General features: G+C 62.7%; 1 protein-coding gene across 1 annotated transcript in view; it reads right to left on the minus strand.

The window, feature by feature from the left end:
• Osbpl5 (oxysterol binding protein like 5) overlaps nucleotides 1–19,735 on the minus strand; it is a 58,841-nt gene that overhangs the window by 10,032 nt on the left and 29,074 nt on the right. The window contains exons 4-17 of the mRNA XM_078044858.1: nucleotides 15,320–15,400; nucleotides 14,992–15,093; nucleotides 13,359–13,562; nucleotides 12,408–12,492; nucleotides 10,220–10,394; nucleotides 9,772–9,970; nucleotides 7,134–7,318; nucleotides 6,727–6,808; nucleotides 5,887–5,985; nucleotides 5,447–5,543; nucleotides 4,498–4,596; nucleotides 649–746; nucleotides 179–268; nucleotides 3–84 (exon numbers count right to left, since the gene is read on the minus strand). Coding sequence (XP_077900984.1) covers nucleotides 3–84; nucleotides 179–268; nucleotides 649–746; nucleotides 4,498–4,596; nucleotides 5,447–5,543; nucleotides 5,887–5,985; nucleotides 6,727–6,808; nucleotides 7,134–7,318; nucleotides 9,772–9,970; nucleotides 10,220–10,394; nucleotides 12,408–12,492; nucleotides 13,359–13,562; nucleotides 14,992–15,093; nucleotides 15,320–15,400 — 1,678 coding nt within the window. The remainder of the gene's footprint in view (nucleotides 1–2; nucleotides 85–178; nucleotides 269–648; nucleotides 747–4,497; nucleotides 4,597–5,446; nucleotides 5,544–5,886; nucleotides 5,986–6,726; nucleotides 6,809–7,133; nucleotides 7,319–9,771; nucleotides 9,971–10,219; nucleotides 10,395–12,407; nucleotides 12,493–13,358; nucleotides 13,563–14,991; nucleotides 15,094–15,319; nucleotides 15,401–19,735) is intronic.

The following is a 19,735-nucleotide window of genomic DNA, read 5'->3' on the forward strand; positions in this document are numbered from 1 at the left end:
GCTCTGCCTGCGGACCTCCCTGCTGGGGGTCCAGAAGAGTTCCGGGCTCCCGCCGCCCTCCTCCTGGATGAACACGTCTCGGTCCTGCCCCAGGTAGCCAGGCAGGGTCAGCACTGCCGGCCTGGGCCGTGACCACCCCGAGACCCGGCCAGGCTGGCCCCGAGGGGCGTCCCCTCACCCAGTGTCCAGTGAGATGTGCCAGGACATTCTCTCCCGACCTAATCTTCCCAGAGATTTGGTTGATGCTGGTGCTGCCCCCAAAGAAAGGCTGCAGAGGACAAGGGACAGGGGACACCTGGTGAGCCAGGGGGCCAGGCCAGAGGCACATCCTCCTGGGGCACAGAGCAGTCACCTGTGATCAACCTGTGATCATGGCTCGGCCAAGGCCAGGGCTGGAGGCCACCCTGGCCCGGGTCTCAGCCTGAGCCCGGGACGCAGGGTCTATCCTGGCTGACTGGCTCTGCTGTGTGATCTGCAGCGGGTCCCTTCCCCTCTCTGGGCCCTGTCTGTCCTGTGGTATGTAAAGAGCTGCTCTCCCCGTTCACTTGTTTGGAAAGCTGTCCCTGGGTGCGAGGAGGGGCTCCCCAAGCCTCACTCCCTTCACAGCCCCAGCTCTGGGCCATGACTCCCAAAGGCTCTGCCCTCTACCTTGAGCTTGAAGTCCAGCTCGGCTTGGAGGTGGTTCTTCTCACACGCGATGGTCACTGAGCCTCCCAGCTCCAGGGTCATGGTACCGTAGAGGATGCCTGAAAGGTAGCCGGTGTCAGGGGGGAGACCAGCAGCACTGAGTCCCAGAAGGCCAGTGTTGGACCCCAGGAGGCCGAGAAGGGAGGCTGGGTGGGCAGCGCCCTCGAGGGGAGGCGCGCCTGTCTCTCAGGAACTGTCCTCTTGGACTCTGCACCAACGTGGGTCCCTGAGGACAGGCATTTCCTGGCTCACAGCTGTGTCCTGGACAGCACCTGGTGTGTTAAAAAATCAGCACATCTCTTTGGAAGAAGGAGTCTTCCACTTCTGGGCATACGGAAAGCTTACATCTAATTAAAGAAGTGCCACCATTGCCACTAAAAAAAAAAAAAAAAAGGTTTTTATTCCCTCTCCCCAACAAAAACACTCAGAAATGTGGACAAAATACATTTTACAAGTGAAAACCAAATTGAGACCGACCGTTCGCAGCCAGGCTCAGTGGCCACCTGTCAACCACAGCCACTTGGGAGGCTGAGGCGGGTAGGTTTCAAGTTCAAGGTCATTATGAGCAACTTAATGAGAACCTGTCTCAGAACAAAAATAAGAAGGTCTCGGGGGTGCAGCATTCAATCCCCTGGACCACAAAACAACGAGCAGAAATAGACCCCCCTGTTGGCTTGTTGGAAAGCCCAGAGATGATGGCCGAGCCACTCCCATGAAAAAGAGGTGGGCGTGGACGGTGACGTGGGACAGCACCATGGAGGCAGTAATGCCACCGGTCGGGGCACTTAAAATGGCTAAGGAAGTGTTTTACATGGTGTGCATTTCGCTAAAATAAAAACTTTAACAATCCAGACCTGCCCTCCAGTGTGGTCTCTGGAGATCACTTCCCCTGGGAGGAACGGGCTCCTTGGAGGACTGGCCCGTGAGAGTTCTGGGGGGACACGTCCAGGCGCCCATGGGAGGAGGAAAGGGCCCTTGCAGAACTCTAGCGTGGGGGGACCGGGAGCCCACTCGGCCCCTGCGGCCCGGACGGGGCCACGGAGCCCAAGAGGCGAAGCAGCTGGGTGCCCCCGAAGGGCACTTATTCTGAAAGAGGAAAACCTGGCCTTATCCTAAAGCACAACCGGCCCCCGGCTGACCCCCCGCAGCCCGGGCCGCCTCTCTAGGGAGCCCTGCCGTGACCAAGTGAAGGTGACAGGCACGGCCTCCCGCACAGCCTTGTGGACGAGCGGATCCACAGGCGAAGGGCACCACGTAGAGGCCCGCCAGGGCCTGGCTGGACAGGCTGCTGAGTGGGCGCCTCTACAGCGCCCGGGTGCCCAGGCCCTAGGAAGTGCTCGGAGCAGGACAGCGACGGCCCAGGCTGCGAGGGAGGGAGGTGGGGAGACAGGAAGCAGGCCCCAGGGAGCAAGAGCTGAGCTGTAGTGCCCTGGCCAACAACACCTGGTGTGCGCACATGTGTGTTCACCAACACCCCCGCATCGCCATGTGTGTGCACACAGAACTCACCTATCTGCCAGCTGGGGAGCCTCGGCACCCATGTGAGTGAGGGAGGGGCCCGGTTTTGTGTTGTTTTGGTGGTGATGGTTAGAGGGGACTCTCATCTTAGAGGCATTGATTACATAACATGAGGTTGGGGTTGCCCTGAGATCAGCCGGGGAGGAGGTGTGCAGATTTCAGACGTGAGGTTGGTGGCCTGCTGGGCTGTGGGTCTGTGGGGCCCCTAGACTTCCATATATGTTTGAGTTTCCATAAGGAAAAGTAGGGAAAGGGAGGGCAGGGCAGGAGGAGGAGGAGGGAGGGAGGGGGAGGATGGGGGAGGGGGAAGAAAGGGGGAGGAGGAGAGGACAGGGAGGAGGGGGAGAATGAAGGGGAGGAGGGGGGAGGAAAAGGAGGAGGAGGAGAGGGAGGATGAGGGGAGGGGGGAGGGAGGAGGAGGGGGGAGGAGAAGGAGGAGGAGGAGGGGGAGGATGAGGGGAGGGTAGAGGGAGGGGGAGGAGTGGGGAGGAGAAGGAGGAGGAGGAGGTGGAGGATGAGGGGAAGGGGAGGGGGAGGAGGAGGGAAGGAAGGAGGGGAGAGGAAGGGAAGGAGGGGGAGGAGGGGAAAGGGGAGGAGGGGGTTAGATTTAGGGTTAGGGTTAGGGAGGAGGAGGAGGAGGGGGAGAAAGAGGAGGAGGAGGGGGAGAAGGAGGAGGAGGGGAAGGAGGGGGAGGAGGGGAAGGAGGGGGAGGAGGAGAGGGAGGAGGAGGGGGAGGGGGAGGCGGAGGGGAGGGGGAGGGGGAGGAGCAGCAGCAGCACTGCCATCCTGGGCCTTGGGTCCCAGCTTCTGTGTGGACAGTGGTCAGCGCCTGGCCAGAGCAGCAGGCAGAGTTGGCTCCCAGGCATTTCCACACAGCGGGCTCCCTCATAGGCGGCCCTTGGCAAAAGGGGCTCGTGGAGCCACCCCCAGGCCCAGGGAGGGTCAAGAACCATCTGCCCGGGCCTGGGCTCTAGGGGTTACAAGAAAACACAAGACCCTGTGGGCTTGGAGGGTGAGCCTGGGCTGCTGACCACGCTCCCCGTGACCCAGACAACCTACCAGGGCCAGCCAGGGGGCTCCGACCTGGGCCAGCGGGAGACAGCCGGGAGCACAGGGTTCCCACCCTGGGCCTCGCTCCCCAGGGGCTGACCAGTCACCAGCTGCGCAGGGTGGACTGAGCACCTCTCAGAGCACCACTGGGGCAAACCTCTGGAACGCCAGGGTTTCCAGACAGACAGACAGCCGGTCCCAGCGCTGGAGGACCCACAGGAGGACAAGGCCCACGGGACAGGAAGGAAGAACAGGCAGGTCAGAGGGACCCAGCAGAGCTTCAGCACAAAAAAATCCAAGTCACCAAACCAGACAAAAGCACGAGGAGGTGCAGAGCCAGAGATGAAGGGACGTCAGGAAGAGGGACCTCCAGGGGCACCCAGGCGGGACGCCGCAGAGACCCGGGGACACGGGGCACAGCTGGGGACGGCGGACCTACGTGCTGCTGGACTCCAGAAGGAGAGGGGTCAGCTCAGACGTGTGGCAGGCTAGAAGAGCAATGGCTGAAATGTCCAGGCTTGCCCAAAGCCCCACACAGACCAAGCCCTCAGCTGCAGACGCAGAGCCACGGGCCACGAGGACCCGGGAGGAAAGGCCAGCACGCGGCCTGGAGGGGCAAGCTGGCCCAGAAGCCCGCGAACTGTGGGGTGGCACCTCGTGTGACTAGGGAAAGGGGAGGTGGGGCGTGAGGTCAGTGGCAGGTCCATCGCGTCCGGGGAGGTGGCTGTGGTGGGGGCTGCTGTCACCATAGCACCATGGGGGCCAAGGCCCACGTGTGCTCCGCAGAGAGACCCTCGCGGACACCGTGGACGCTGGTGAAGACGACGTGTTCCTCTTGGCTGGTCAACTGCCATGGACGTCCCACACGAAGGCTGGGGGTTAATGTGGGGACCCGAGTGTCCAGGCGTGGGTCTGCCCCTGCCCTCTGCCTGGATTCCCTGTGAACCTGAACCTCCGCTAAACACCATCCAATAAGTCAAACAGGAAACAGACCCCGGCAGAGACCAGACGGGCCCCGAGAGCCAGAGAGTGAGATGGGAGGGGTCGGGCCCAGCACCCCGCAGGGCTCCCAGAGGCCAAGGTGAGAGGGCCAGCGCTCCCCAAGGCACCAAGTCACGGCCTGTGCCTGCCAGCCATGGCTGGGGAGGGGGGACAGGAATGTCTTTAGCCAGATGGAAGGGCCCAGCACGGTGCAGTCCTGGGGGCCAGGCTGGGACATTGGAGGGTGGCCCGGCCTCTTACCTCTGCAGTGGGCATAGGGCATGGTGAGGGTGTAGTCTTCTGCTCGATCCAGGAAGGTGAGTGTGGCCTTGCCGTCCAGCAGAGCCGACAGTGAGTTCCCTGCAGAGACAGGGCAGGGGGACCCGTGAGTGCACACGCTCCTGTGGTTCTGAGCGCCCTCTGAAAGGGTCCACGAGTTCCCAGGCCCCCAGCTATGTGACTGTGGTGGGCGCCCAGCCTCTCTGATCCTCAGGTCCTGTGAAAGCCCGATCCGGTCACACCCCTGCCTGGCCTGAGAAGCCACTCATCTTGCCGCTCGTGAACAGTTTCTTCAGCCATGGAAACAGAGGTCCTCAGAGAGGCTGTGGACCTGGGATTCTGGACACCCAGGAGAAAGGGCGCCCCCCCTCTGGCCGATCGCGTGTTCACACATGTGTACAGGGTGACAATGTCTGTCTGTACCATCTTCCCATTCCACAGTCCCTGCCCTCCCACCCCCTGCACAACCCCAGAGCTTCGTCCCTCCCTGCCCACCCCACATGGCCAGCATCTGGTCATCGGGGAGAACCTCCGGCCTTGGGTTTGGGGACGGCCTACTTCACCTGCACGACTGTCTATTCCATCTTATTCGTGAAGTGCTCAGAGTGGCGCACGGCCTCGTGCGTGCCAGGCAAGGGCTACCCCGAGTCACTCCTCCAGCCTCAATTTCACTCAAGCTGCATGGCCACGTGTGGCCAGTGGCTGCGGGGCTGGGCGCTCAGCCCTGGGCTCGCCGTGCAGGCGGCTTCTCCCCTCGTCCTCGGGGCTTCCCTGCAAGTCGCCCCGTCTCAGCTGGGGGCGGGCTCCTGGCCAGGTCTCGGCACTTTTGCCACCTGTGGTCCCTGACCTTGAGGGTGTGCACGGCCACCATGTGAGACCTGGTCCTGCCCCATGTCCCTCGGGCCCAGGAGCCCCGGGGAGCCCCGCTCACCGTAGAACTTGGACCTGGCGACGATGCTGCCGCTGATGCAGAACCCATCCTTCCTGTTGCTGACGTGGAAGGCCGTCACGGGCGGGTGGTGGGACACCTGCAGGCAGAGGCAGCTCTGGACCGGCCCTGAGGGGGTCCAGGCAGCCCGGGGGCTTTCCCAGGGTCCCCGGGAGGGGGCATGAGTCACTGGGCCTAGGAGCAGACTCAAATCCCTGAGTCACCCCGAGTGTCCCATGGGACCGGGCGCTCTGTCCCCGGCTCCCCAGGAGACACTTTGCTGTCTCAGGCCCGGGGCTCTGTCTGCACCTTGTCCGACAACCCATGGGCAGCATCTGGCTCCAGAGCCCTTGGGATTGGTAGGATGAGGGACACCGGGAACGGCATGCAGGGCCCACCCTGCACCCCCAGCACCCAGGCTCCCTGTCCAGAGGGGGCCTTGCCTGCTCGGCTATGTAGAAGGTGCAGCTGCGCGTCTGAGGGTGGATCCAGCGGCAGCGGAACATCTCGCCCAGCAGGGGGTTGTAGGGCTTCTTGATTCCCTGCAGGACAAGGCCGTGTGGGGAGGAGGCGGGAGGGCCCGCAGGGCTGGCCACGCAGGGCTGGCTACACGGACCGGGGGGACGGTGTGGGGGCTGCCCACGACTCTCAAAGGGGCCTGGCCTGCTGCCAGCAACGGGAACAGCACCCCCAGTGCTGGGGGACATCCTTCCAGTGTCATGCATTCTGGGGGGACAGCCTCCGGGTGTCCTCAGGACCCCGATGAGTCACTCCGCCGGACCTGGGTGCAGAGCCTGAGTAGCCCCCTCAAAGCTGAGCGTGGGGGGCACGGGGGGCAGGGAGACCGGCTCCAAGCCAGCCTGCCGTGGGGGTCCAAGTTGGTCCCTTCCCCTCTCCGGGCCTCAGTGTCTCCATCTGTGCCCTGAAAAGTGGAACTAGAGTCTCAGTGTCCAGCGGGTGACCTGTGGAGCCTGGGAGTGGCAGAGCTGCGCCCTGCCCGGCCCTCCCTGCACCAGGCCAGTCCTGGCTACGGTTCTGAGATGATCCTGTGGCTAGGACTTCTGGGCACACTGGGTCTGCTGGTACCAGTGCCCCGTGGCACTTCCAGCACCCGAGGCTAGCTCCCCGGGGTGGACCCTTCAGGGAGGGGCACCGACTTGGGACGTGGTCTGAGCAGCACAGGGGACTCTCTGGGGGACTCAGGCCTTGTCCTCTAACTCGGACCTCAGCCACGGGGGCAGCCGGGACATCCAGGCGGGGGACGCGGGACTCGCGAGGCTCACCTTGGGCTTCTTGTAGAAGCCTGACAGGTACCAGCGCAGCACCAGCTTCATGCGGCTGTAGGCGTTGTCCTCCCGGGCAGCCCTGCCATGGGGAAGCGGGCCTCTGAGTCTGCCCAGGGTCCCTGGCCACCCCCTCCCCTGACCACACTCTCGACCATCCCAGCTCCGCCCACTGAGCTACCGCAGCCACCTGCAGGCCACCTGGACCCTGATGCGCCGACCCGCCACCGTGCCAGGCAGCCCTGACCCGGGATCCCCGGGAAGTGACCAGCAGCGCCGGCTCCACCCCACGCTGGGCCTCAGAGAGAACTGCTGGCCCTGGCAAGCGTCCAGGGCGCCCCGGGTGCTCCTGCCCCCCTGCGCCCTGTGGGCCCCTGCGCCTGGGCCCCTCCCCTGCCGCAGCGCACCTGGAGAGCAGGTCGGCGTGGCAGTAGTGGTCCGAGAGTTTGCTGAGGAAGGAGCGGGGCTCCAGCACGAAGGTGGGCAGCACCACGCGGGACAGGTCCATGCCCGGCCGCAGCTGCCGCAGCAGCACCCATATGAGGCCCTTGTTCTCCTCCGACACGGTCTCCACCTGGGGCTCCTCATCCAGCTGCAGCAAAGGGCCTGGGGTCAGCTCTGTGCCCCCCAGGGAGGGAGGACGCGGGGTGGTGGGAGACACCGTCCCCGGCCGAGTAGGTGTGGGGGCTGCACCTGTCCACCACTGGTGTGGACCCCCAGCCTGGCCCTGCAGCCTCCAGAGCCCAGCCCTGCAGCCCTGCCCCTTCCCCTTCCCGACATGGCCACCCTGCCTGGAGGGCACAGCTGCCCGTGAAGGCTGCTCTCGTCCCTCACCGCTGGGCTGCTGCTCCACCTGGCAGACCTGGGCCCTCCCCTGAGTCCAGGGGGCCTGGCCAGACGGGGCTGTTGGAACTTCAGTGACCGTCCCACACGAGGGAGGAGCTCACGGCCCAGCAGGGAGGCTTTGGCCCCTGGACCTCGGCTGCCCTGTGAGGCAGCTGCTGCTCCACTTGCAAAGAGTATTTTAAGTTACTGTGAAGTTCTGGCCCTTGACGGAGGACGGTGGGCACAGCGCAGAGCTGGCGAGAGCAGCGGGCTCCGTGGGCAGCGCCTCCCAGGACCCAGTCGTCACAGGCCACACCTCCGTCCACGCCCTTTCCTGCCCACTGTTTCTCGCAGTGGCACCCCGTCCAGCTGGGGCCTGTCCGTTCCACTCTGGAGGGCGGAGCGGCTCCCTTCCCTGCCCCCATCCCGGCCAGCTCCCCAGGGCTCCTCCCTGCAGCCCCCTCCCCACTTGGCCATGGGTGCTTCCCTGTCACCCTCCTGCTCCCGGGCACAGGCAGGTGCCCAGCCGCGCACCCCATAGGAAGGCCGTGGCGACCGCGATTCCACAGGACACTACGTCAGACAAGGCCACTCTGTCCACCGGGGAGCAAGACCAGAACGAGACTGCTCTGTCTGCATGTGGAGTGCCCCTGGGACCCGGTCAAGCATGGGGTCCACCAAGGCAGCAGGTCCCTGGAAGGGGCGACACTGGCCTTGCACTTAGTGGTTCCTGAGAGGGTCTGGGGGGACAAGCAAGCCTGGCCCCTCCCTGCTCTCTCTCTTCCTGTCTCTGCATGTGACTGCTCCCTCTCACTCATGCTCCCCCATGAGGCCATCCACCAGGTCACAGGGGCCCTCAGCAAAGGCCAAATCAGGGCTGCCCAATTCCAGATTGCCAGTCTCCAAACTGTGAACTAAATAAAGTTCTTTTCTCTCTAAAGCACCCAACCTCAGGTGTTTTGTTATAGCAACAGGAAATGGCCAATCAGAGACACTGTCTAAACAGCAACAAGGACCCCAATCCCTTTGCTTGCTATGCCAGGGACTGTACCACCTACCACAGCCTCAGCCTTGTTACTTTCTTTCCACCTGGACAGGAATGGCTGTAGAGGTCCAGGCCTGACAGCACCCGGTCCTCAGCAAAGCTTGGCTTCTTCAACCCACCCCATTGCCCATTCCAGGCCTGGATCCTGTGTGCCCTTCCTCTGGGCTCCCACTTAGTGAGGCACACCACCTGCCCACGGCATCTCGCTGTGGCAATTCAAGCAGTCCAGCTCTGTCCTCCATAGGAGACTCCTGTGGGTGCTGACAGTACTCCTGCTTGGACTCCTGCACTCCTGGCCCCTGTGCCTGGAAAGCCAGTCTCCCTCTTGTTATTCAGGTCTTCAAAGGAACCCCATGACCACCCACCCTCCAAGGCACTCTACCCCATTTACTCTCCTCACCAGCTCCCTGAGTCCTCTGTGGGTGTGTTAGTCAGTTTCCTGTTACTATGACAAATACCTAGGATAATCAACTTGTAAAGAAATAAGGTTTATTTGGGTTCACAGTTTGGGAGATTTTGCCCTTGTTGGCCTTGCTGCTTTTGGACCTGTGACGAGGGGGTACACCATGGCAGAAGTGCGTGGTTGATCCAGCTGCTCACAGGAAGCGAAAGAGAAAGAGATGGATCCCACAATCCCCTTTGGGGACACTCCCCCCAATGACCTAAAGTCCTCCCTCTGGGCCCCACCTGATAGGGATTCTCCCACCTCCAAAAAGCACCAAGCTGGGGACCAAGCCTTCAGCACCTGGGCTTTGGGACACCCCAGTACCTAACCACAGCAGTGGGTTTGTGGCCTGCCTCCTGCTGCCATGAACCTGGGCTAGGGGGCAGCCCAGGGCCACCCGGCCCATGACCGTCTCCCCAGGGCAGGGAAGTGGCCGGAGTGGCAGCGTCCAGGTACACACAGAGCCCTCATCCTGCTCATCACCCAGCGGGTGTCGAGGGTCCCTCCCGAGCCCCTGTCCTCTCACACGGTGCCTTCCAGCCCGGTCTGCTCCTTGGGCAGGAGACTCTGCGCGTCCCTACGTCCACACACGAGCAGGGCCGGCCGGCCCGCCTGGAGGGAGGGAGGGCCTCTCAGGAGAGGCAGTGTCCCCCGGGAAGGAGCACGGCGGACCCTCCTGGACCCCCACCCACCTGGCACTGCCCCTGCCCGGGGGGGGGGCGGCTCTCACCTCCCCAGGCTCCTCCAGGGCCTGCTCCACGTAGGTGGTCCCCCTGCGGGGCCCCCCGGGGCTCTCAGACTGGTCGCTGCCACTCCCGCTGGTCTTGCGGCTGGGGTCCTGGGTCTCTGGCCCCGAGTCCTCGGCGTTCTCCGACTTGTCCGAGAAGGCGTCCTGCTCCAGGGGGCTCCCCAGGGACGAGCCGCTCAGCCTGGATGGGGCGCAGGCGGCACCTGGTCACACCCCTCCCCGGGCGGCCTCATGCGCTCTCCTGCGACGGCCTCCACCCCGCTCCCCGCCGGACCCTGGACCCCCGTCCCACAGTGAAGGGGCTGAGCCTCTGGGGCCGGCAGGGACAGGGCCTCCCCCTCCGGGGACTCCATGTGCCCTTGGAGGCCTGCTTCCTCCCCTGCCCCCCCTAGGGGACCCCGCCGACCCCTGCCCGCCCCACCCTGCTCACGGGAACAGGTCCTGGTCTGGGTGGACGGCGGCTGAGCCGGGCAGTCCGGACAGCGAGGACGGCGACGCGTCGGGCGAGGACCCCGGCTCGCTGTTGCGGCCCTGCTTGCAGGTGTTCAGCCGCAGCAGGCTGGAGCAGCGCAGTGCCAGCTCCAGGGCATCCAGCCAGCAGCGCCCTGGGGACACAGGGAGCCGCTGCCCTCACCAAGGGGTCCAGCCTGCTCCCCTCGGGGAACCTCCCGTGGCCCCCCGACTCCCAACAGGAGACCACCTTCCTCCCATCCCTCTGTCCTGCCTCCCACAGGGACCTCGGTCTGGGGCCTGTGGTGGGGGACGGAGGGGACAGACACCAGGAGTCCATGTGGCCCTGGGCCTTCTGAGTAGGCCTCAAGGAGCTCTTTGGAGAAGCTCAACGGCTGTGCCCTTCCATGCACTCATGTCGCAGGCAGGGGCCAAGGCCAGGATGTGAGGGACCCAGGTGACGGCCCAGAGCTGGCCTCGTGCCCAGAGGGTCCATCTGCAGGTGTGCCCAGGTGGAGTGGGATGAGGGCCCCACCAGGAGCTGCAGGTCCAGGTGCCCTGGGGCTCCTGCTGGCGGGGAACATGGGCAGGAGGTGGAGGTGGGCAGGACCTTGCTGTGGAGGAGCCACTGCCCAGGCCACAGGGACGAAGCTGTGGACAGCAAAGGGTGGGAAAGGGCTCTTGCTCATTGTCTGCTGCCTTCCTGGCGGAGGGTGGTCTCAGATCCCCAAGTTAACAACTAGGGGACACGCGTCCACCCAGGTCGCACCCGGTGTCCTGGTGTGAACCCTGAGAGCGGCCCTTCCGCTCACAAGAGCGTCCTGGGGTGGCCTATACATGACGGCTCAAAGCACCGTGACAATCGGGGGCCCGTGGGACCAGGCGGGGCGGGGAGAGGTCCCTCTGGAGGGACCTGGCATTGCTCTTGGAGACTCGTTCCCTGACTGATGCTCATGGACCCTGCTCGGGCCGGGCCTCCCTGGGGCCAGTCTGGGAGACTCAGGGGGGGGACCCACCAGGATGGTGGCTCCTGGTTCTCTGGAGCTGCTCTTCTTGCCAGGGGACATCTGGGGTGCTTCTGGGGTTCACTGCAGGCTGGGTTGGAACAGAGCCCCCCAGCCTGGTGAGCCATCCTGGAGCAGGCCTGGGGTGGGGGGAGGGGGGCGCATTGGACAAGAGCGGGGGAGGTCCCGGCCGCCGACTTGGGGTGGGGCCTGAACACGCATTCAGGGCTGCCCCTGGAGACTCGGTACCCCAGACGCCATGCCCACACAAGGCCTCCTCCGGCTCCTCCAGAGGCCACCCGAACCCCACAGGGGCTGGGGACACTCCCCACTGCGGCCCCTCTGCCCATCAGGGCTGGGCACCGTCTTCCCTGGTCTCCTTGTCTGATGGCTCACTGCCCACCGCCCCCTCAGAGCTGCAGGTGCATGAGGCACAGGCCACCCTGTCCAGCCCAGGCCCAGGTGGGATCCCACAATGATCCCATACGGAAGGGACTTGGGACAGCTGGGAACGTAGATGTGGCACTGACCACCAGGGGGCGATGTGGCACTGGTGTGGAGGACACTGCCCACAGTCAAGACTGAGGGGCTGGACCCAGAGGGCTACGGCTTCTAGGCTGGGCACTGCCTACTGTGAGCGTGTGGCCGCAGGGGCCAGCCCTGAGGGTGAAGATGAGTGGCCACCCCCATCAGAGGGTGGTCACTGCAGGAAATCATCACTAGTTCCAGGGACAGCTGCCGTCAGGGCGCCTGAAGGGGACGGTGTGGAGTCGGGAGCTCACGCTCCTGTCTGGGCTCAGGCGCTGTCTTGCCGGGGGGCTGCCTGTGCTGCTTCCTCACTGTCGGACGTGGAAGATGACAGTAGGACCTACGGTCCATGTTGTCAGCAGGGTGTGGAGCTTAGTGACTGCCATGTGCTCTAATGAGGTCCCTGGAGTCCCATAATATTGAGGTGACAAGTATGAGTCACACTGTACCCTCGGGGACACCGAAGCCCGGAGAGGTACCACGTGAGCCAGGCTGTCTGGTGCCAAGCCTGGGCCTGCCCCATGACTTCGCCTCTTGTTGGGGGACAGTGGAGGCCTGAACCGTGTTCACCTACACCTGGCTTACACCCGGCAAGGGCCCCTCCTCCGGCAGGGGAGACAGGCAGAGGGGACTCACCGTCTGACTCCGAGGCGGCCCTGAAGATCAGGTAGCTGCTGGGGAGGGGCTGTGTGATGGAGCCCACACTCTCACCTTTGGGGCCCTGGAGAGGCAGAGACCTGCAGGGTCAGGCATCTGGCCAGGAAGACCTGGCAGGCCGCGAGAGAGACGGATGGGCGGGGATCCTCGCCCTCGCTCTCCAGCTGTGGGCTTCCTGAGTTAGGGTCAGAATCCTGCAAAACCAGGATGCCCCCAGCTGAATCCGAATCTCAGAGAGATAACGAAGAGCTCTGAAGAGCTCTGTAGGGTGTGTCCAGCCCACGGAATATACATATTAAGATGGTTTCAACGTACGATAGTTTGTCTTTATGGTGGCGGGCAAGCACGCTCACATAGCCACTGTGTCCCACGCTCAGAACGGTGGTCAACCCACGGGACACTCAGCTGGGTGCTGGGGTGTCTCTCTCAACTGTAGGCTGCTGCGTGTTCTGAGCGCAGGCAGCTGAGCTGAGCCGTGGTGACTGGGAGTCGGCTGTGTTAAGCACAGCGTAAACCTGCGGTGTTTCCAACTTACGATGGGTCATCTGGGTGTGACCTCATCCCAAGTCGAGGAGTCTGCACTAACAACTGGTTCCTCCAAAATTCTACTGGGCGTTCTGGGTTTCCCCAGGCAGCCTGGCCCTGCTGGTCCTGGGTTGGGCAGCCCCGTTACGAGGCTGAGGTCTGGGCTAGAGGGGCCTCTGGTCTTCTCGCTGCTCTGTTACCACTCTCTGAGGCCACCAAGGGTTCTGTGGGGAGGGCCATGGCCATATCTGGTCCCTGGCCCTGCATGAGGCTCAGAGAAGTCATGAGATCTGCTGGAGGCCTCTGTAGCTGGCAGTGGTGTCCCACTGTGACCCCAGGAGGAGCCTCCTGACCCTATGGGGCCACTCTCCCCTGCCCAGGGTGTCCCCTCCCGCCCAGCAGTACCTTCACGGCCCAGACTGACTGGTCCAGTGGGTGGAAGAGCTTGAAGCAGAAGCCGTCCTTCTTGGAGGGGCGCTCGATGAGCTCACAGCAGTGCAGCAGCACGGTGCCCACCCACTGGCCCACCTTGGGCGTCTTGTAGATGAGCAGCACCCCAGGCTTCAGCACGCACCACAGCTTGGTCCAGCTCTTCAGGGTCCCACGGATCTGCAAGGAGGGGCACTAGGGTCACTTCTGCCCACTCAGGCTGCCCCCCGGGCATCTCGATGGCTTGATGGGGGCTGTCTGCGTGTTCTGAGTGCAGGGCTGGCCCCCACTCCTGGGGGTGCCCACCACGTGCCCTGGCAGGGCTGGGGCAGCATGGCTGAAGCTGGGCACCAAGCTGCCGGAGCCCTGGGAACTCAGAGCAGAGCTCAGGTGGCCCTGGGGTGTGGCAGGGTCCCCTCCAGTTTCTCAAAGGGGAACTTAAGTGATGGAAGACTCAAAGAAATCTAGAGAGCCCAGGGACAGGTTCGCTGGTGAGGAGGTCCCAGGGTCTTGGGGGAACTAGCAGAGTGGTGACTTGGAATTCTGAGCTCCGCAACCCAGTTGTCATCTCTTTTCTCTCTCTAACTCGGCCCTCGCACCACACCTCCTGGAGAGCGGCGATTTGGATCACGTCTGACTCGTGGCTGCGCAGCCCTGGGAACTGCCTGTGCAGGGGTGCAGGTCACGAAGGCTCAGTTGCTAGGGTGACGCTGGCCTAAGGATACTCTGTGCCAAGGCTCAGAGTGATCAGTCAGTCGAGGCCTTGAGTTCAGACGCCAACCCCCAGGAACAGAGGATTCTGAGTCTAACAAGATGACCCTAATGTCCACCCGTCCTGCGTCCTTCAGTCGGCCTGCTTGGCTGAAACCTTCCCACAGCTTTCCGATGAGCTGGTTCGGGGTCAGTCAGACTCGGTCAGAGCCTGGCCGCCACCTGGCCCCGCTGTTCCTTCTATGTGTGTGTCTGTCTTTTCTTCACCCAGTCACCCCTGACTTCTGAATTAACGGCTGGTCGGGGCAGTACCTAGCTTCCATCCTGCCTATAGGTGGACGCGGCCCACCTGTCTCCCTTGCTCCCAGGGGCTGCATGGGGTCTCTGACCCTCACTGTGTGGACAGGGAAGTGCAGGCTCAGGGCTGAGTGCCCTGGGGAGGTCTGAGCCCGGGCGCTCTCCTGAGAGGCCAGGGTGATGGTCCCTCCCCAGGACTCTGAGGCCTCGGCCAGCAGACCAGGGCCCCCCTCTGTCGGGTGCCACCGAGAGAGTGCGAACGGAGCAGGCTGGAGTAGGGGCCTGGCCAGTGACTGGTGTCCTCACAGGAAGAGGGGCAGACTCAGAGGGTGGGCCTGTGAACACGGAGGCAGGGAGTAGGCTGATGTGGTCACAAGTGGAGGACCCTTGGAGCTAGAAGGAGCAGGAAGGACCCTCCCCCGGGACCTGGAGGGCCTGGCGGGCACCTTGGTTTTGGACTTTTTCTTTCAGAACTATGAGGAAATGGATTTCTATGGCTTTAAACCACTTATGGCAGCCCCAGGACACCACACATGCCGATGGTCTCCCGATTGGCCACAGCCTTCCCGCCCCCCACTGGGAGCTCCCGCTGGCCGCCCACCTTGAGGCTGTCGGCCATGATGACCACGCTGGGGTCTGTGAGGGCACTGAAGAGCTGCTTGGTCGCGCGCTTCTTCTCCTTTCGGTAGGTCTCCTTCTGCGCCTGAGCCGGGAGCACCGGTGGGCGGTCACGGGGGATGGTCCCCCGCCCGCTGCCCAGGTCCTCCCACCGTCCAGTCTGGGGCCAGGAGAAGGCGAGCAGGGGGGGCATGGGGTGGTGGGGTGCAGCTGCCCCTCCCCTTGGCAGACGGGGAGCCTCTCCCAGCCTCGGGGGCCTCCCCTCTGAGGTGCCAGCTGAGAGGCCTCGCCCCCCCAGGGCCCGGGCCCACCTTGAGGGTCTCTTTCCTGGAGGCCCTGGATGTCGGGGACACACACTCCTTGTCAGACCCATTGCACAGTCTGTTCTCTGCCTGCAAGAGAGACACTTGGGAGTGGGGGGCCTTGGGGTGCAGCTGTGGAGGGCCGGGGTGGGCAGGGGCAGGACACAGAGGTTGGGGAAAAGTGCTTCCTGCCCTCATGGCCCAGCACCCTCCATCTGGCCCGCCAGGGAGATAGAACAGCTGACCCTGGCGAGCCCTTCCCGGGCACCTGCGCTGAATTCACCGCCTGGGCACACGCGGGGACATGGGGCCAGTCAGAGGCTGAAGAACTCCTGGGCCATCAGGGGCAGGTTTTGGGGAAGAGGCGGCCAGGAGACCCCTGAGCCAGGTGGCCAGGCGCCAAGGGTGGGGTTTGCAGAGGGGAGTGTGGCGGCAGCTGTGAGCTGGGGGACGAGCTCTGGGGCTCATCCATCCACGGGAAGAGAGCCCCCTTTCCTGCCCCCAGGGTGCTCAGGACATCTGCTCCTCGGCCATGGCCGTGGCCCTTCCTCTGGTCGGGGCTGACATGTGCAGGGCGGCCATGCGCTGGGGGTGCCCCATTCTCTGGAAGCTGCTGTGTGGAGGGCCAACGCCCAGGTCTTGCCCATGGCCACAGGCGGGGCCCAGCCCAGGCCACAGCTGGCTTGCTGGCCGAGAGCAGCCATCCTGGATCTTGGGGCTGGAAGGGGCCATAGTCCCTCTGTAGATAGGGAAGCTGAGGTCTGGTAGGGAAGGTGGACGCAGGCTTGGGAAAGGCTGACTCCTACCTGTCACCTGCCACTGTGCACCTGCAAGCCAAGAACAGGTTCCACAATTGCAAGTGGTTAATAAAAAAAAAAACAAATGAATATTATTTTGCGAGACACGAAAGTTCCCTGAAATTCAAACTTCATGTCCACAGTTTCCCTGGCACACAGCCAGGTCACGCGTCTCCACGCCCGCGGCGGCCTCCTGGGACGGCAGTGTGGAGTGCTGCGGTAGGACCCCAAGCAGGGAAGCTCGAGAGCCCCGCTGTCCATCTTTCTAGGAGAACCTGCTCTGCTCTCTCTGCTGGGTGCCTGGGGGTGCTAGGGAGCACCCTCTGGAGCTTCTAGGGCAAAGGAATTGTCCACTGTGGAGAGAGTCTCCATTCAGGCAGGAAGGGTGGGCCCTCGCCCTGGGCTGCTCAGAACAGCAGGGAGATGGAGCAGGGCACAGGGTACAGAGCGGAGGCTTTGTCCACTCAGACGTGCCAGGCCCATTCCGATGCTCTGTCTGTGCCATTGACTCCCTTGTCTGTGATGGGTATGTCCAAATGTCCCCAGCAGATGCTGAAACTGGACACTCCCCAAGACTGTGTGTCCTGTGTTTCCCTCTACATCTGTACCCATGATAATGTTTAACTTAGGAGTCAGGCACAGTAAGAGGTTAACAATCGCTAAAAATAAATCAGAACCCTGATAATAACTTACTGGAATGAAAGTTATGTGAATGTGGCCTCTCTGTGTCAGATCACAGCTACTAAGTGACTAACGGGCAGGTAGTATATACAGCATGGATACACTGGCCGAAGAATGATTTACATGCCAGGCAGGATGGAGCAGGATGGTGGGAGATTTTGTCACTGTACTCAGAAGACTGCAAAGTTAAAACAAATGAATTGCTTATTTCTAGAATTTTCCATTGAGTATTTTTAGATTATAGTTGATCATGGGTAACTGAAAACATGGAAAACCAACTGCAGGGAGAGGACTGCTGCACTCACCCAATCTCCATCAACCCACGAGGCAGGACCCATTTCATTGGTGGACAGGAAGCCAAGAAGGGAGAGGTGAGGCAGCACCCAAGCCTGAGGGGCCAGTAAGGGACAGGGTGGACTTGAATCGTCCAGTGGACACCTGGACAGCACTGTGCCAGGCTTGCCTTAGGCACTGGGTTTAGGAACAATACGATTGTTTGGCTCCTTGAGAGAGGGGCAGCCACCCACAAGTGGACGAGGCGGCCAGGGCAAGCGGTGGAGAGGGTGGGGTGCCCGGCTTTGTGACCATGAGTGTTAAATACAGCAGCTAGGCCACTGTTATTATCTGTGTCCTGCAGAGGAGGAGACTGGCACAGAGAGATTCAGAAACCTGCCCAAGGTCACGGTTGGGAAGGGGCCCAGCTGAGATTGAACCCCAGCAGTCTTACTCCAGGGCTGCACCCACTTAACCAAAGAACATTCCAGATCATGGGAGAAAGGGAGGCCGGAGGGGCTCCTGGGGGCACTGCCCTGGACTCAGCGTTTGAGTTAAGGATGTATGCAGACCTTGGCCAGGTGACAGGCCTCTGGAGGGCCCAGGCTGATGGACGAGAGCCTGTTTCTGCTCCGAGGAGTCTTCTGAGCCAGGTCTGGGCGCGGCACCCTCGGCTGACTTAGCGCATGTTGTTCCCCAGCTGGGGATGCCCTTCCCTGTTGCCGGGCAGCCCCTGCCCTGAGTCACCTGCCCACAGGACCTCAGCTCTGAGTGACCGGCTGGCATCAGCTCCTGGTGACACATAGTGCCCCAAACCTGCCCAGGATGTTGGCAGCTTCAGTCACATGGCCATTTCTGTGGTCAGTTGTCTTTGTCCAGAGTGACCACCTTGGGGACAGTTGCATCTCTCAGGGGCTCAGCACTGGCAACTGGGGGCTCAGCAAGTCCCCCAAATAAAGGAATAATGCTGATTGGTTTAAATTAGAACTGATGATCTGCGAACCTGCTGGCACTCCCCTGCCACCCAGCTTTCTACCACTGGGCTGAAGGCAGCTGTGCTCGGTTTAGGTAATGGTAAGGGGACCGTCAGGGGTGGCGCTTCCCTGCCTCCCTGCCGGGCAAAGGGACTCAGGCTGCGCTGCAGCTCCTGCTGAGCTCTGCAGAGAGGGCTGCCCACTCCTCCTTACTGTGGGCTGTGCTGGGCACCCTGACCTCAGGCAGGGCCCTTTGGTCACTCCCGTGTGCCACTGAGAGTCAGGCCTGGTGCAATAACAGGGCACCCTGAGAAACGAGAAATGCTGCTCAGAACCAGGAACCTCATAGTCCAGATAGAACCTCGCAACCTACAAAAGCGACTCAAATTACAATTTAGAACAACGTACAGCATGGAGCCTCGGGTCAGAATGCATCGAAAGCTCTTGACCCTACAGCAAAAAGACAAAGAACCCGATCAAAGACAGGCAGAGGACTAACAGCGACCTTTCTCCAAAGAGCATTCGCAAGCTGCTCAATGAGCTCAGAGACACCGGGCATCGGGACGCGCCAGGAAACCGGACACAACGAGACCCCACTAGGCACCGCACCAGGATGCCGTCCTGTGTGTTTTAAGGAAACAGAATAGAAAATCTGAAGTGTTGGCTGGTGAGGGTGTGAGGGTGGCCGCTGCACACTGCTGGAGGGGGCAGCGCCCCTGTCCCTCGAGAGTTAACGCTGGGGTTCTTAGAACTCACACTGCTGCAGAGCTCCTCGTGACCCAGCAATTCCACTCTTGGGTTCGCACTCCAAAGCATCGAGCCTGGTACTCACAGAACACCTGGCCACGGACGTCGCTGGCAGCTCCGCGCATTACGGCTAACAAGAGGAAGCAGCCCAGTGCCCATCGCCTGAGGGCAGACAGACGGAGCGCCCATCCTACAGGGAAGGGCATCCGGACAGCTGCACCACCTGGGCAGCCTGCAGCACGAGGGCAGCACCAGCCCCAGAGGCCGCACCGCAGGGCCCACTTCCACGAGGCCCAAGGACCGTCCCGTCCACGTCAGGGAGGAGGAGAGGGCAGGGCTGCGGGTGGGGTAGAGTCCCAGTTTGGGGAGATGAGCAAGTTCTAGGGGTGGAGTGGCGACGGCTGCGCGGCAGGGGAGTGTGCCTGCGCCCCTGGACTGTGCACCGAGACTTGGTTGTGAGGGGATATCTTACGCCATGTCTCCTTTGCCACTGATCAAAGTTTTGAATAGCCAAGAAACGCCAGTGAGCACACAGCCACGTGTCAGGGGTGGCAGGCGTGGGCTCAGGGAGATGGCAGGTTGGCCTGCTGTCCCCGGGCCGACACAGGGGCCCACCGGGACATCATTAACTGCAGTGTGACAGCCGAGAAGGGGCTCCCAGAGGAGCCAGGCCCTCACTGAAGGTCACACCACTCCCTGAGGCCAGCACAGGTGAAGGACGGTCTCTGACTCCGTGGCCCCACCCATCGTCAGGACCAAGAACCGCCAGAGCTCCTCGAGCCCTTTGGGAGAAGGAGGGGTGTGCTGGTGCAGTGCCCTCTGCCCCTGGACAGAGGTCCTGCCAGCTAGAGCTCGCAGGGAGCATGCGTGGACGCCTCTGGCACTCATGCCCGCAGAGAGGAGGGCCAGGCTGGGGCCCCACATGCACCTCACACAGGGCACAGAGGGGCTCG

The sequence above is a fragment of the Ictidomys tridecemlineatus genome, chromosome 4 (assembly GCF_052094955.1).
Source record: "Ictidomys tridecemlineatus isolate mIctTri1 chromosome 4, mIctTri1.hap1, whole genome shotgun sequence".
Classification (NCBI taxonomy): domain Eukaryota; kingdom Metazoa; phylum Chordata; class Mammalia; order Rodentia; family Sciuridae; genus Ictidomys; species Ictidomys tridecemlineatus.